Source organism: Triturus cristatus, chromosome 1_2 (assembly GCF_964204655.1).
Source record: "Triturus cristatus chromosome 1_2, aTriCri1.1, whole genome shotgun sequence".
Classification (NCBI taxonomy): Eukaryota; Metazoa; Chordata; class Amphibia; order Caudata; family Salamandridae; genus Triturus; species Triturus cristatus.
The window spans coordinates 1,078,749,547-1,078,767,426 of NC_140580.1; the positions used below are offsets into that span (position 1 = coordinate 1,078,749,547).

Sequence of the window (17,880 nt, forward strand, 5' to 3'; positions counted from 1 at the left end):
ATTGATCCAAAGGCACTGACTGCATATTCTATGTGAAATGAATCCCTTGTGGAACCAAGCGACTTAAATCAATAGCATTATTGTTGGCAAAACCTAGGGTTGCTATGTACTGATGTGGGATCACTCAACCCCCCGTCCCCTCCAGAAAACTAAGAAGTGGTTAAATGGCATGGTAACATGTAATGGTAGATCAGATACATACAATCTTTCATGCCCAGGCCCAAAGGACATCTGGGCCCAATGAGAGAGCACCTAACAGCAGTACTCACAAATGATCTGCTAAATCAGCGGGATGATCTCACTGATACACCGTCAGCTGATCTGCAGTACATTGAGCATGCACCAATTTAAAGGTAGCTGTGTGAATGCTGCTATTACACTTCTGTGAGAAAGTGGCTCTGTATATACTGTTCCTTAATAGGTACAGGGTGTACAGAGTCCACAGTCCCCCAGGGTTTGACAGAGGTTAAAGTTAGATGTAACCTTACTCTCGAGCAGTAAGGCAGTATCAGAGGACAGTGTAAAGCATTTTATATATAAAAAATATATGCTTGTTTTATTTTAGAACCAACACTTGGATTTAAAATATACTTTCTCAGCATAAGATGTTTCATATAAATACTTTTGCAATATGCAATAGACTTTTGTAAACCGTTACAAGTGGTTGCAGTAGGCAACTCTATTTTTAAACACAACAATGCATTTGAGCTCAATGGTAAATTCAAGTTATTTGCAACAGATTACTTTTTAGATTACTTTTGGAATTCCAGGACTGGATCCTAGATTCAGTCCTGGGTCAGTACTCAGAATCAAGTGATGAAAGTCGACTTAATTACTGTAATGATTTTTAAACAATATTTAGCTATTTTAAAAGTTGACACTTGGAAAGTATTTCAAAGAAAACAGTCAATGATTCCCTATGGAAGAAAATTCAGGTTACAGGTACAGTATGTTCTCGTTACTTTTGTAATCCAGTACTGGGTGCCTAGACTCAGTACTGGGACCTTTATCCAAAACAGGTAAGTAATTACGTTTTCAGATATTATACGATTTTTGAAGAATATTTAAAGATTGCAGAAATCGACACTTAGAAGAAATTTCACAGAAAAACAGTCAATGGTTTCCTATGGAAGAAAATTGAGTTAAGGGTAAGTACAGTTGTAAGTATTTTTCAGAGTCACTGCTGGGCACCAAGATCCAGCACTGGGAGCTCACCTAAGAGCAGGTGAGTAATTTCGTTTTCGTTACTCGGCTGATTTTTGGTGAATATTTTAAGATTTGAAAAGTCCACACTTAGAAGAAATTTCAGGAAAAAGCCAGTCAATGTTACCCTATGAGGAAAATAGAGTTTGCGGTTTAAGGGTAAGTACTCGACTGGCAGAGTTGAGGTTCTGGGCATAGACTCAGGGGTCCCCCAGGGTCAGGTAGGTACAGTTGGTACACCCTCAGCGGCTCTAGGGCGGCCGGGTGCAGAGAGTTAGGCCCAATGTTATCCTATGAGGGATAGGGGGGCCTTGGTTGGTGGCTGCTGACTGGCAAGCCACGCGGCTGTGGGAGCTGGGCTCCTGGTCACTTACTCAGGGCAAGTGGGGAAGTAGGTAGGTGTAGAGTTTTCACTGCCAGGGCCACTCGGGCGGCTGGGTGCAGAGTGCTTTTGAGCCTTCGGGCGCTCAATTGATTTCAATGGGAAATCTACGGTTTAGAAAAATACTGCAAGCTCGGGGACGAGGACTCTTCAGGTGCCACCACCACTTCGAGAGGTAAGTTGGGTAGTTGGAGGATAGGTAGGTACCCCGGGATTGGGCACAGGGGGCCGTGGTGTCGGGAAATCTTACCCTCTGTTGATCGCGGTTGGGGGGGCATTGTTCTGAGGCTGCAGGCTTCTTCGGGAGTGTCGAGGGAGGTCCTTGGGTGCCGGACTTGGGGTCAGTCTCCGTGGGGTCGTCCTCAGGGTCTTTGTTCACTCCGGCACTGGCCAGGCTTGGCTGGTGCAGAGTGGGCTGGGTTCGCAGTTCCGGGCTGCTGCCAGGGATTAGAGATAGGTTTTGAGTAGAGCCTCTACTCATGGGAGTCCCAGGGGCTTAGAGCCAAAAGGTAGCCAGGTCCTCCGGGGTTGGTGAGGTTGCTGGCCACAAGAGATGCCGGGTTGGAGCAGGAGCAGGTTCGAGGGTCGACAGGCCGGTAGGGCTGGGGACAAAGCAGTTAGTGTCTTCCTCTTTTCAGCAGCTGCAGGGCAGGTCTTCTTTCTTCTTGCTCTTTGTAGTTTTGAATCTGGAATCTGGGAAAGGAAGGTTCAGGGTGCCCCTAAATACTAGATTTAGGGGCATTACAGGTAGGTGAAGGGCAGGGACCAATGGGTCCCTATCCTGGGGTGGGTACACCCCCTATCCTGCCTCTCTCCTGTGGGAGGGGGGCAGTAGCCTAGTCCTGATAGGGTAGGGCTCCCCATCTTCAAGATGGCGAGAGCCCGGAGATGTGCTTCACCTCGCCTCCCCCACCTGAGGGGTGGGGTTGGCAGGCTGGCACATCCCCTGTCCTTATTTGGGGTTTCCGGCCAAAGCTTCCCGCCAGAGTGGGGGGTTGCAGGGGCCTGGGGAAGCTTACAGAGGCGGCATGCCTTTGAAGCTTCCCCCTGCCCATCCTGGGGGAGGAGATTTAGCACCTCGCCCAGGATGTGCATTGTTGCAGGCCCAGGAGAGCAGGGGCTCTCCTACCCAGGGGTCCAGCAACATGTCTGCTGGGTGGCAGCCTAGGCAGCCTCAGAGCAGACGTGGATTGTAGGTTAGGTTTAAGGGGGCACCTCTAAGATGCCCTCTGGGGTGCTGGGTACATTAAATCCCACACTGGCATCAGTGTGGGTTTAATGTGCTGAGAAGTTTGATACCAAACTTCTCAGTCTTCAGTGTTGCCATTATGGTGCTGTGGAGTTCGTGTTTGGCGAGCTCTCAGCACCATGTACTCTTAAATAGCAGCACTGCACTTACAGTGCTCAGGAATGGACCTGGGCACTGTAGGGGCACAGGGCTCCTGCTCCTGTGCCCACACCATTGGCATAAGGCACCCAGCTAGAGGGGTGACTGATGTATGCCATGCCATGGCAGTGTAGGTGATGGGCATGGCACACAGGGATGTGTGCCATGTCGACTTTGTTTTTGTTTTGCACCCAAACACTCAGCCTGCAAAGGCAGTGTGTGTGTGTGTGTGTAAGGGTACAGGGCCTCTAAGGGTGGCACAAGAAGTGCTGCAGCCCTTAGAGGCCTTCCCTGGTCACAAGGCCCTGGGTACCTAGGTTACCATTTACCAGGGGCTGACATGTGGCCAGGGTTTGCCAATTTGGGTTTGGTTTGTTTTAGGGAAGGAACATAGGCCCTGGGCACCTGATTGGCAGGAGTCCAGGGCACACTCAGTCAAAGTGCATTCAGCAATTCAGCAAAAAGTGGGGGCATACCATACAAGAAAGATGGCACTTTCTCGCAACTTCCTTTGCACAAGTTTTACGGTTAGAAAAAAATATTGGTGAACACTATAGGGCGAGAGCCTGATGCTTTGATAATGCATTTTCAGTGCTGTTTTTCACCTATTCTTTAGTAAATCCGAGTTGAGAAGCTGTATGTTTATTTCTGTGAATTGCAGGCACAGTGTAACAGATAATATGACATGATTAAGTGTCTTGCTTATGTTTGTATATAAGTGACTGAACACTTTACTAAAATGCATTAAAAAAGAGACATGAACAGATCTGGTAGAAGGAATTGTTAAAGCATCTAAAAGGTGACAAATTTTCCTCTTCATTATAGTGTCGTCAAAATAAATTGAAAAACGGGCTTCTTAGTGAGATGCAGTGGATTGTCTATGCTCAAAACCCTATTACATAGCATGCACTTTATTTTGTGACCATTTTTACTATTTCTTGTGTGTGGCTTGGGAATGTGACTGGTGACTCTTACAAGCTTTTTTCAGTGATGGGTGAACCAGGTGAGGTGACACTTGAAGTCAGTAGTTGTACAGGCCCACATTCAGAATTATTTGCTTGTGAATTCATTGGAGAAAGGGTGTGTAGATTTAAAATTAATCCTAACATTGTCCTTTTATTCACAGATAGTTTGGGATGAAAAGAAACAACGCTGGGTGAACATGGATGAACCAGAAGGAGAGGAGGTATGAGAAATTTTGAGTTTTCTTGCTGGCACAAATCAAGTGCCTAATTTATTATGATCACCAGCTGAAGCTATTCATGTTATTTTATCTTGCATTTGATGATTGATTAATTTAAAACTTTGCTTATGTTGTCTGATAAGCTCACTGTTTCCAGGTTATTTTCCTTACACTGCAACTGCTATTAATAAAAACTAATGCCAGTTGCCCAAGCAACCAGAAAGTCTACAAGGACATCTTTTGCATCTATTCACTTGGGACAACATGTGAGGGAAAACTCATGGAAGTATATACTAATGTATGCCAATTAAAATGCCAAGAACATTTACTTCTGCTTACAGAGCAAGCCACCTCCTCCACCTCCACAAGGCATCCCTAAAGGCTCTCAAGCTGCTCCTTCTGGGCCCGGAGGTCCACCCAACTCTTCCGTCAACATGTTCTCTATTCGAGCTGGTAAGTCACAGTATGAAATTAACCACTTTTACTTATTTTATTCCCACCTCTCCACTACAGTGTGAGGGGCGAGAACGAATGTATGCCCTTTGTAATGTACGTTTTCTCTTTGCTGTTTAAATCATTGCAGTTCTACCCCACAGAAGACTGTCACAATACATGCTCTCTGTAGGTGTATGCAAATGCTACATGGATTTATTAAATAAATTGTAGTCTTTTGGAAAATGTATTGATTACATAGACTGAATGGCCTTCTTGCACGAATGTCATAGGTTCATGACTTTGTATTTGCCACTGCGTGTTCCCATACATCTAGGCCCTATGTTGTAGGGGATTTAAGACTAATGTGGAAGCAATGTATTGTGGCTGAAATATAATGTAAAAAAAAAAAACTCTTTCCGCTGCCAGTCTTTACTTGCAACCATAGAGTTCTGTGCAGCATGAGAAGCCTTGGTGCACATCATATTTTGTGTTGAGCATTTGATTCATTATGAAAATATGTTGTGCTCATTCACAAAAGTCATGCTGTTGGATACCAAGCACCTCAAATGAGTCTAGTGTAGCCGAATCTATAAATCTTTAACATTAGATCTTACAGAGATTCATGTTGTCAGTGAGAGCTCTCTGGAGCTCTCTCTCCATTTAAACAGTTGGAGTGTTTTGTCCGATGCCGGTAGGGAGTATATTTTAAGATTTCCTGGGCTGGAGAAGCACATACTCAGGATTTAAAAGGTAACACAGTGGTTTGGGTTAGCGTTAATGATGCAAATTTATTCCTACTCAGTCGAACCCTTTTTTGCAACATTAGGATAACGAAAGACTGAAGGATCTTTGTGACAAAATCACTAACCCATTGAGCTATCCACATAAAGTACAGTGTTGTATACTGCATGTTATATGTGCCATGCACCAGGTATATTAGCCCTCGATGCTACTTTATGATAAGTTGTAGGAAGCTGGCTCTTTATATGATATATCAATAATTTGATATAAGGGAACCCCTGGACTCTTTATACGGTATGAGTGGACAGGTGCTTGCTATCCAATCCCAAAGTGCGCTATTAGGGGGGTAGTGTGGTCGAGCAGCCTTAGTCTTAACACAGAGGAGTGCAAGACATTTGCAAAATACACAAAAAGATCAATACAAGATACACACACACTTAAAAAGGAGATCCACAACAGTTTATAGAGAAAGCAAATATATTTATATATGTTTAGGCATAAGAGAAAAATCGTTCAGATAAATAAGTTTTTTAAATATAAATTATTTTCACTTTAAAAAGAGGACCCAGTGCAATTTCTTAATTCTGCAATGTTATCCTGTGGAAGGAAAAGCAAGTTCTGCAAACGGGTACAGTACTTTGACTTACAAGACCAATCTCCAGGAGTTAATGTGAGTGATGGTCAAGGTCTGAGGCAGTACACCGCCACCAGCGGCATGCGGGCGGGTGCAGGGTGCAGAACAGTGTCGGGTGCCCAATAGGTTAATGGAGACCCGTCACTGCGTAAAGTAACTGCAGGATCTGGCTAGGAAGCCAGTGGGGCTGAACCCGCTAGTGGGCTCAGGCCTTGCGATGCTCATGAATGGGTGGGACACCTTTGGTCCTCTTCTTCAAGTCCTAGGGGTGACAGTGCAGAGGTGTCTTTAGGCATCTGTTTTTGTCTATCTGAGCAGTGCAGTAGAGGGGGCCTGTGTGTAGTGGCTGCAGGCGACGTTGGGGAGTTAAGGATGGCTGAAACATTGATGGACTCGTCGGACTCTGGAGGGCTGGGAACCTTGTTGACACCATTGGCCCACTTCAGTGCGGGCCGGAAGTGACAGGTGAGTGGTTGCTTCAGGTGCCTGGTATCGGTGGTTCTGAAGGCCCCAGTCTTCTTTGGAGTTTTTGAGAACAGGTCTGCTGTTCTCAAGAGGTCTTGAGTCTTTTTCGAAGGCAGGCAGTCCTCCCAGGGTTTTTTGAAGCACACAGCTGCAGAACGAGTCGTCTTTGGCACAGTGTAGACTGAGAACGGCACACAGGTCAGCTGGGCTCGGCCAAATCAGGTGCTGTCCGCAGTCGTCTTCAGTCACAGCTTTTCATGTCATCCTCCCTCGTAGGATGTCAGGATCTTCCTCTCTGGTGCCAGGGGCTCCCCTAAATACTGCTTTTAGGGGTGTTATGGGAGAGTGGGGTAGTAGTAGGGCTACTGACACTTGAGGTCACGACACCCCCTATATGACCCCTTCCTGTGGGAAGTTGGCATAACCCTGTCCCAGAATTCCTACGTATACCATCACAAAGATGGCTACTTGTGAAAAATCATGTCCACCTCACAGTAGTACACCTCGGGATGGTACTAGCTTGGAGGCGCCACGCCTACCTGACTAGCTAAATTTCCCACCTGTTCAGGAGCAAGGGTGCTCTGGACAGGGGGTGGGGGGGGGCTTCTTAATCTGTGAGTGGAACCAGATTTGAATTCCAAAGGCTGCGGCTCCTCTGAAGCTCACCAGCCCAAGGAGGCTAATTAGCTGGTCATCCTGTGGGAGGAGGTGTTTCACCCTCTTCTGGGACAGGCCTTTGTTCTGGCCGCCTGAGACCAAAGGCTCGCACCCTAGGAGGTCAGAACAGTGTCTCAGATGGCATGCTGGCAGAATCCAGTCAGCAAGCACACCAGAGGCTGGTAGGTTTTCAGGAGGCACCTCTAAGGTGTCCTCTGAGTGCCAACACTGGCATCAGTGTGAGTTTACCAATACAAGATGTTTGGTACCAAACATCCCTATTTTCAGTGAAGCCATCATGTAGCTGGGGAATTCTTTGACCAGTGCCCAGCATTTGTTTTAAAATGGCTTCCCTGGTTACTTGTACTGGCAGTAATAGGACTGACCAGCACAGGTGCATATCTGCTCATGCAGGTATGCCCTCACTTGTAGTATTCAGCATCCTGCCTTAGGGCTATCGGGTCTGTTGTAGGGGTGACTTACAAATAGTACATGCAGTGTTAGGGACATAGCATACAGGGATGTGTGACATGTTGTGTTTTCACTTTTGTCTGCACCAAGACATGCAGCCTGCAACGGTAGTCGTGCATGTGCTTGGTGAGGTGTCCCTTAGGGTGACCCAATTCATGCTGCAACCCTTAGGGACCCTCTTTAGTACCTCAAACCCTAGGTACCAGGGTACCATTTTACTAGGGCCTTAAAGTGTGCTAAAGGTTTGGCCAATTGGGGGAACGGTTTTACATTTTCTTATGGAAAGAATACTGGTACTGGGGACCTGGTTAACAGGAACACACTAGACTTCAGACAAAGTTGCATCTAATACCTGGCTAAAAGAGTGTGTGTGTTGGGTGGGAGGGAGGGGGAAGAGGAGGGCACAGATACTGCCAAAAAAAAGTCAAAACGCGACTAGACAAAACTCTGATCACTCAAATTGCTGGGCACGTGGGTTTCTGCAGGTGCTTTTAAGCCTATGAAATATTTCAACATGCAGCTCCCCAGCGCTGTTCACCTGGTGAGACTGAACTGATGGCACTACTTCAAAGTCGGCACTGGTCTTGTCAACCAATTTCAGTTAGTTTCTTCACAACTTTTCACAAAGGGCATATTTAACATGAATTGGTTTGTGACTGCCACCAGCAAGAAGTTGTTTGATATGAAAGAGGGCAAGGGAAGAAATCTCCGTACAAGACTTGCAAATCCTGTGGTGAAAGACTTCTGGATGGATGACCCTCATACCAAATGTCTCTGTTTCCATCCTAGTCACAGCCCTAAAATGTTTGACATATGCAAGTCATTTTCAACGAAAACACTGAAGAGCATAGAGAGTTTAGCTCTGATGATCATTCAAGAGGGGTAGAAAAACCAATTTCTGATGAGCAGGTTAAGATGAGTTAAATCTCTGAGAAGTCTAAGTCCAAGCCTTTCAGTTCGGCTAAAGGACCACCTGATCATGTCTCTAAGAGTCAGACAACTGGTCAGCCACTTTAAACTGAAGCAAGGCAGAACAAGTGCAATGTGCATAGGAAGTATACACACCAAACCAAGAGGTCAGTGTGTTCAGCTCCATCTAGTGAGGTGGCAAACTTTCAACAACTAAGCCGATAAAGAGATAAACAATGGTGTCATCTACATTACCGTTGACTTTGAAGACCTCAAAAGCATACGTGCTGCACCATCGACAGACCGCATAGCTGTTGCCTCCTGTACGTTGACAGTCAAACCTTCATTGTTGACTAAGCAACGGTGGACTAAGGCTCCATCACTGCCTCTTTCACTCCTGCCACCCCTCCCCCAAAACGTCATTGGTGAAGAGAGGCCCATCGTTGACTAGAAGTTCTTCAAATGCATCATACATTTTTAAACCTGTAGACTTTCAACCATTGACTCCTCTATTGACGAGCACATTATCAATGAGGGAATTTTTACAGGCACTTTCAATAAACACACTAGCAGCAGTGGTTTCTCTTGAATCATCATTGCCTGCAATTTCTCCATTGTTTTACATGAAGCCTCTACAGTCCTTGATGGTTTTGCTGGTCTCTTCGTGCCCCAAAGAATATTTTGCAATATGCATCTTAAAGTCATAATGGGACAACAAGGAGGATTAACCAAGTAAAATAGAGGGTTTCTTCAGCATTGACAAACACCGAATAGAAGATCAAGGAGCTACAAGGCCTGCTGACTTAAACATACAATATGTAGATTTATTTATTTTATTTTAGGAGCTTTATCTAGCGCTGACACGATCCAGGGGGTATCAGAGTGCTTTACAGCAACAAACACAACAGAATCATAAACCATAATAAACAGATTCTAAATAGTTCTCAATTCAAAATAATGTAGTAAAAGTTCAGTTCAGGCAGAGTGGAGAAGTTCGATTGAGGATCGGAACAACGAGAAGCTTTGAGGCAGTGGTAAGCCGTCATTAGTGTGGGATTACGAGGTTACATAGAGCGGTTATTTTCCAGAGGGATAGAGATGACGGTTGAGGGGAAATTCTTTTTATTGTCTCTTGAAGCTTGTTAAGGAGGAGTTGGTTCGGACATGTACTGGGAGAGAATTCCAGATTTTAGGGGCGTTGCCAAAGAAAGCGGGAGAGGGTTTTTTGTTTGTGTCTTCTGCGGAGGATGAGAAGGAGCATATTGGAGCTTCTTAGGTTTCTTGATTGTCCTGCTTTTGTGATTTTGGCTGCAAAGTAATTTGGTTTGCCAGTGTGTAGGGCTTTATGGGTGAGACAAGCCGTTTGGAAACAACAACACGCTTCGATTGGTAGGCACTTTGGTTTGCAGTGCAGGGGTGATGTAGTTGTGTTTCTTGACTCCTGTGACCATTCTTGCTGCTGCGTTTAGGGTGGCTCTCATGGGGGCTATGTGTTCTCTGGGTACTCCAATGAGTGTGAAATTTCCATAGTCTAGTCTGGACAGAACTAGAGCTTGCGTTGCGGTTTTTGTGGCACGAAAAGCTTGATTTTGTTGAGTTTTAAGTTGTAGAAAGCGCCCTTGCAACATGAGCTTATGTGAGAGCTCATGTTTAGTCTTGCGTCCAGAGACATCCCCAGAAATGTAGCTTAGTCAGTTAGAGTAAGCTTGCAGTTTGGGAGTCCAGATTATTTATCCATGCTTGGATTTGTGGGGGTGGTCGTGATTGGAGAAGACAAGAATTTCAGTTTTTTCTATGTTGAATTTGAGGTGGTTGTGTGATAGCCAGATTTGTACTTTTGTGAGTGTGGAGTTAAGTCGGTGAATGTCGGTAAAAGAGGATATTTCTAGGTAGAGCTGGCATATAGGTGACAGGAGATGTTTGCTTGATTTAGAATGGTAGTAAAGGGGTTCCATGTAAATGTCAGAGTTCGGGTCTGCATCATTTTTTATTTTTTTTTGCAGGGGGGTGACTTGGCCATGTTTTAGACGGCCTCAAGGCTTTTTTTTTTTTTTAATCTGTTTTTATTTATTGAACTTTCGAAGATTTACAGATACTTGAAAGACATCATTACTTGTGTACTCTCCATACATGGTGGCATCTACACACACTAAGTACAAGTTCTCACCGCGTGCATGTTGGGCCCTATACCCGTCCTAGACACAGCCGCGGCACCTGATTAAACATAAAAATAGCATTCAGTTCTGGCCGTGTCTAGAATGTATCCCTATTCGGGAACTGCTTAGTGCCGAGAGTCCAGTGTTTAAGTCCTTCCGTTGGTACCATATGGACTGCCAAACAGACATAATAGAATAAAGACAGTTAACCCCCAACGATCCCAACTCAGCCACAGCCTCAAGACTTTTGTTACGAAGATTAAATCATGGTCACCTGATGACCCTCTCAAACCAGATCTTTTAGTCCAACATCAGGACTACCTCCTTTCTAGCTGTCTTGATCTCATTAATCTTTGCCTTTCCAATTCCGAGGATCCACAAACTTGGAAACATGCTAAACTTATCCCCCTCTTAAAGAAACCCTCTCTTGATGCCTCCAGGCCAGAGACCTATCCCCCTATTTCCCTTTTGCCATTTTTAGCCAAGGTAAGAGAATCCTATGTGAACGGCATTTTGATGCAGTATCTGGAGTCTCACTCCATATTGGACCCGTCCCAAAATGGATTCCGTCCTAAGCACAGCACGTAGTCAGCCTTACTAGTTGTAACGGAGCAACTAAGAGCCTGCATGGATGAGGGCAACCTGAATGCGTTCATCTTGCCTGACACAGTCTCACATAGTATCTTGATTGATCGGCTGCGTGAGATCGGTGTCACGGGTAGAGCCCTTGATTGGTTTTCTAATTTTTTGCGTGACTGGTACTTCCAGGTCATCTCTCCACCTTTCCACTCACAGACACACACTTTGTGCTGTGGAGTCCCACAGGGGTCGGCACTGAGTCTGACCCTGTTCAACATTTACGTTCGTCCACTGGCCTTGTTGGCCAAAACACGTAACATACATTAGGTATCATATGCGGATGATTAAATTTCAGGAGTTTCTGGCAGCCATAGCGGGCTGGATGGAGGCAAATTGTCTTCAGCTAAACTCATCTAAAACTGAGATCCTCCTTTTTGGCAGAGACTCCCATCTCTGGGGCAACAATTGGTGGCCGCCGGAGTTGGGTACTCCTCCTGTGCCCAAAGCCTCTGTAAAAAACCTTGGCATTCAGTTGGACATCGCCCTCTCATTTAAGGAGCACGCCAAGTCTGTGGCAGGGTCCTGCTTCGGCATTTTGCGTGGCCTCAAACCCATTCTGGGTCTGTTTGACCCTCAAAAGCGCCAGCGGGTTGTACAAGCCACGATCCTGGCTAGGTTAGATTACTGTAACAGCCTCTTGCTCAGTGCTAACAAATCCGTGACCAATAGGCTTCAACGCACCATGAACGTGGTAGCTCGCATCATTATTTGCACTGCCTAAATCTAGCTCTGTTTCAGGGGTGTTGCGTCGACTCCACTGGTTGCCCGTTGAGCAAAGAATCCGGTTCAAAGCACTCTGTGCTACTCATTAAATATTGGCAGGCTCCAGCCCGTTGATTCTCAGTGACATTGGTCACCACTATATTCCTTCCTGTGCTCTGTGGATCTACACCTGATGCGGGTGCCACGATTCCGTAGAGTGAGAGTCGAAGGGCGTTTTAGCACCTTCTCTATGGAACTCGATGCCTCTCGCTATTAGGAGCATCCCCAATCTCTTGGCGTTCAGAAAGGCAGTAAAGACATGGCTGTTTCAGTAGCAAAAGCATCACACTCACCATTTCTCTGATTTTTAGTGCTGGGACGTCCCTTTACTGGGACAGCCATGCGCTCTATAAATCGCCTAACATTACATATCATTAAGGCATTTGGGACCCAGCCCGTTGTTCAGGGAGCTGTTAATGGTCTTGGTTCATAGAGGGGTTAAGTTGAGGTTGAGATTTTTAGTTAGGGAGGCAGGTAGTGGGTCTGCATAGTGGGGGGATGTTTTTATTTGGTAATCACCATGGAGATGTCGTCTTCTGTGAGAAGATTGAAGTCCTTCCCATTCTTGGGTGTGGGGGAAGGTTTTGGGAATTGGATTATTTTTGCGGATGTTGGGGGAGGACTCTCGGTTTTGGGGATTGTGAAGTGAGTTAGGGTTGGGTTTATCTTCGTTTTGGGTGAAGAGTTGCTGGATTGAGCGTGTGGGGGATAGTCTAGGGAGAGCTCGCTTTTGGTGATTTTTCTCATTGAAGAATTTGGCCAGTTTGTCACACTGTAGTTTTTAGGCATGGGATATTCTTTGGCAGGTTTGGAAGTTTGATTTCGGATGATGATGATGATCTCTTTGGGGTGTTTTTTAGCTTTGTCTAGGGTGTTCTGTAAGAAGGTGGTTTTCTGTTTGAGGCTGGTTTTTTTTAGTTCCGACATTCTCGTCTGAGCTGGAAGAGCTTGGTTGTGGATGGGTTAGCTCTCCTGAGTCTTTCAGCAGCTCTTACTTGTCTTCTTTCAAAGTTAAGGTCTTTGTTGAACCAGGCTCTTGACGAGGTGTCTCTGATCCTTTTGTGTTTTAGGGGTGCTAGTTGGTCGAGGACAGTTTTCGTCATCTAGTTGAAGAGGGAAGTGAGCTAATCTATATTGAGGTTGTATGTGGTGGGTAGGAGTAGGGATGATATTTATTCTTCCAAGTCAGAGAGAGGGATAGGATTGAGGTTTCTGCGCCATTGATGCATCTGAGCTCGGTTAGGTCGGTCTGCCGTTTGGTTGTAAAGATGAGCTCATTTTTTGTTACTGTGCCATACTGAAACTGGATTTTCAACAATGGTTGCTCCTCTGTGCCAGTACGTAGCACTGTTGGACTTCAAGATGGCCTTGTGCCCCTCCTTGAAGTTCTTATGTAGAGCCACATATATGTGCTACCCCTGCTCACTTACATCAGCTCCTTTGTTTCCACTTCGTTTGATTCAGATCCAGAGCTCGTCCAACTTTGTTGATTCTACTGATGCCCTACTTCCATATTCAGTGTACATTGGAAAATGTGTTACATCAGAAGAGACATCGTCGTTAACAAGGCAAAAGACGCGGAGGAAACTAGTTGACAAAATTTGACACTAAAGAAAATAGTCTGACTTGACCAGGTTCTCCCCCTCCCTCTTGCTTCTGCTGGTGGGAGGCAGAACAAGTTATTTCTTCAGATTGGCGGAAAGTAACAGTAAACAAGTGGATGTCGGACATGATCATTTTTTTTTTAGAAGTATTCAACAAATCACATCTCTTCCTCAAAGAAACGATAAACGCAAGCATCTAAAAGAACTACTCTGTGTTTACCAAGTTCCTGCAGAAAGCAGTCACAGAAATAGTGCCACACTCTGAGAAGGGGCAGGGTTGGGATTTCTGGTACTGAAAAACTCTCGCAATTGGTGACCTGTTTTGGACCTACGCAATCAACAAATAGCCCAAGAAACGGAGTTTCAACCTCTTCATGTTTCAGAAAATACTACAGTTGCTTTAAGAAAGGAAGCTTCATTAGATCTCAAAGATGTCTATTTCAATATCGTTAATCTTTCAAAAATGCAGGAAATTCCTTTGTTTTGTATTAGCAGGTCGACATTACCAGTTCAAGGCGCTGCCAATCGGCCTCAATATGGCTCTGTGTGTATTCACAGAATGGATGGCTCCCGTAACTGCATGTCCAAGAAAGAATTGGAGTGTGATCTACTTTTTTATCTAGCCAGCAGCACAGGAATATCCCTTGGGTATGATCAGAATGTCAGTATCGTTGTTTTGAAGCTAATGCTTAGCTATCAACATAAAGAAATCAACTTTGACACCAGCCAAGGCCTCTGTGTTTCTTAGAACCAGGATTTGCACAAAAGAGGAAATGGTGCTTCATTCTCCAGAGACATGAAAAAAGCAAATTCACCATTCATCTTTCCTGCTATCAAAACAGACAGCTACGGTATGGACGGTCAGGGCACCGCTAAGAAGTATATATTATTGCATCCTGCTGCTGCCTGCGTGTTGTCTTATGAGTACAATTCAAGAGAAGCTAAACATGCAGAAGATTAGTGAGGGTTGGGATGATGTAATTACCATAACACTTCAAATGATCCATGCCTTGCAATGGTGGATAAATGGACTATGTGTTCAAAGGTCAGCTGCTGCCAAACTGTAAGTCTCCTTAACAGTAGACTCTTTTCTGTCAGGATGGGGCAACGTATATGCATGACTCATATCAGTGGTCCGAGAGTCCTTGTTCCATATCAACCTTCTCAAGCTAAGATGTCAGATTTGTTCTCGAAGCCTTCCTTCAGTGCAAACCTCTCGGGCTGTCTTACATCGCCGTGGCACTGTCTGTATTACATTTACAGACCAATAGGAACAAGATTACTCAAATTATGGCTTTGAGTCATAAAGCACAAAGTAGATCTCTCAGAAGAACACATTCCAAGAATTCACAACAATGTGAAACAGTCTGAGCAGGCAGTTTTCAGACCACCACAAATTTGACATAGCAAACAGTTAAATCTCGTATTCCAGACATAGGGTGTTTGCCTGTGGGACATGTTTGCCACTGGCCGAACGCCAAACACCCTTATTTTTCAAGCAGATTGTATTGTCCAGAATTGCGACAAGACTCTTTCAGAGTGAACTGAGCCTTACATTTGTGTACGCGTTCCCACCGAATCCTACAGTTCCAAAAAGGTTACGCAAAATCGAAAGAGCACTGCAGGATGTGATCTTAATGAGGCCAGCATGACTGCATCAGCTTTAGTATTTAGAGTTTTTGAGCATTTAATTCATAAGTCTGATGTGGTTTGAATCAGACATTCACCTGTTTTCAGGAAAAAAGGGACAAAATACTTGACCATTGCCCTCAATCCCTTCAGCTGACAGCCTGGCTCATCAAGAGTTAGACATCTGAACAGTTCTAACGACTCCATGCAAATTCTTAAAGCAGTTGGAGCAGCAACCCTATTGGACATACTATTTAATATGGAAGCTGAATCCTTTTGATATGTCGCCGTGCCAGTTTCTGCCTCTTCTCCTGAACATAGCCAGTTCACGCCTTACGCCTCAAAGTACACATATGGCCATATTAAGGTTCCTAAGAATGCCTAAATAGTATGTGTCATTTTTAGAAAGGCTTACTAAGTCGTTTGTGTGAAGTTTATTCTGGATCTTTGCTCCAAGATCTAAATTAACACTTATTTGGGACCTAAACACTACAGCGTTAATGAGACCACCATTCAAATCAATTGAAAAAGGTGCAAAACTGTTTTCTTACTGGCAATGTCAGCTAGAAGAGTAAGCAAATTATAGGTTCTCTTTTATAAGGAACCGTATTAATGTTTTTCTAATAAGGTGAAATTCCATGCAAGACATAGATTTATCTAAATCTCTGTATGCTATGTTATGCTCTTGTTTTATGGTATCTAATCTTATGTTATCAAACCTTGTCATGTTATCTTATGGTTATGTTATGCCAGCACTGATATGGGAGGGCAGTGCAAGCTGTGCCTGAGGTAAAGAGCCACATTTTCACTTTCCTTCAGGATTCAAGGACTCAGGACCTGGGCGACTGTTAATTCGTAGAACCGAATTATGTTAGCGAACAGTCCAATGTATATATTAAAGAGTGTGAGTGCAACACAATGGAAAAATGTGGGAAGGTTGCAAGGAAGCAGAATGGGCAGCGAAATGTAAAAAGGCTGAAGCGGGGTCAATCCAGGGTGCCAAAGGCAGGGCAAAAAGGCAGAAGGAGGCAAGGGAAGCCGAGAAAAAGGCAAAAAATTAGAAAAAGCAAGAGTGGCTTACAAGCGAGCAGTAGCAAGTGTGAGAGGAAACACACGAGCAAAGTGACCAAAAGTAGAGCAAAGAGTGAGAAGAAAGCAGTCACAGGGCAAGACAAAAAGCAGATCAAAGAATGAGAGAGCAAGATTAAGAGTAAAGCGATCACATAGAGTGTGGGAGAGCGAGAGGCAAGCCAGAAAGAGTATGGGGATGAAGGGGATCAGGAGCACAAGGCTGGGAGCTTTGGACAGCATCAGAGCTGGGACAGCAAGGTCTGGTAAGAGCACCGAGTACAATTAAGTGGAGCAGACAGGGCCAGTTAATGCCTGCTTAATATTTATAGCAGTAGAGAAATCTGTACAGCAGTGATTTGGAGAATGACTCTTGCTTTCACAAGATAATATTGCATCAATATGCAAGCACTGAAAAACACTGTAGTCCTGCAAGCAGTGGCTAGAAGTCTCTTTTTACAAAGTAATTTACCCACTGGATCCTGTCCAGTTTAGTTGATCTAATTTCAAGCATGTGAATCTGTGAATGATACCAGGGCTGCAGAAGAAAATGAATTGCTTATCCATAACGGTGGTTCTCCAGCATTGCTATCTTTCAAAGATTCACATACGACTCACCTGCCACTCCATCTATGAGGTTGTAGCTTGATCAGTGACACACTCAGCTAGAAGCTCTAGCTGTTGGCAGCCTCTGTCAGGAGACGCCCTTGGTACTTGGAAGCTGATTACCTGACGTTCAGGTCACACATAAATATGTGGACAAGCTGTAATCAATCTTTTGTCCATTTCAATTTTGTTGAGTGTAATGGTACACTGCTATGTTAACTTTGACTCCTAAGGGTTCCCAGCCTGACGATGAAAAATAATTCAGGCATGAGAATCTAGGAAAGATACCTATGCTGGAGTACTACAGTTGTAGGTAAGTACGTACTTTTCTCCTTTAGACTACTGCACTTGTTTTATTCACAAAACGATTGTAATAGAGCCATAAAAATCTTAATTGCACTTTTAAGTCAACAAATCAAAAATGATTGGTCCTAATGTATTGCATCTTTTCTATATAAGGAAATGTATTAAAGGTTTCTTATGTTTGTATCTGTGTTCCAATATCTTTCTTGTGTATTGAATGACACTAAAGGGCTAGCAGGAACACAGAAAAACATATGGAATCATCAAGCTATCTAGTAGTTTTTTGGAGAACCCGGCTAAGAAACAGTGGTCTGTGATAATGTATAGTGGCCACTAAGCCTGTCAAACCAGTTTTCAATTGAAGAGTTCTATTTAACAGATCACAAAGCAGTGCTATACAGCAATACCCGTTTATCTGGTTCGAGGCATGTGGGCTGCTGAATTCATATCTGTGCATAGATCGCCGCCTAGTGTTGGGTCCGGATGTTTGCACGTTGTTGTCCTGGAAGAGTCTTCGAAGTATCACGAGATAGGTGACTCCTCCCCTGGACCACAGTGCGCATGGGCATCCTCTCCATCCTTAGATTGTTTTTTTCTGCCATTGGGTTTGGATGTGCTTATCTTAGCTCAAGTTAGGAAAATTCAG

General features: G+C 44.5%; 1 protein-coding gene across 8 annotated transcripts in view; it reads left to right on the forward strand.

Moving 5' to 3' along the window:
• SEC16A (SEC16 homolog A, endoplasmic reticulum export factor) overlaps window positions 1-17,880 on the forward strand; it is a 559,433-nt gene that overhangs the window by 345,176 nt on the left and 196,377 nt on the right. For all 8 annotated transcript variants that reach the window (XM_085612981.1, XM_085613007.1, XM_085613017.1 and 5 more), the window contains 2 exons: window positions 4,099-4,158; window positions 4,497-4,608. In XM_085612981.1, coding sequence (XP_085469107.1) covers window positions 4,099-4,158; window positions 4,497-4,608 — 172 coding nt within the window. The remainder of the gene's footprint in view (window positions 1-4,098; window positions 4,159-4,496; window positions 4,609-17,880) is intronic.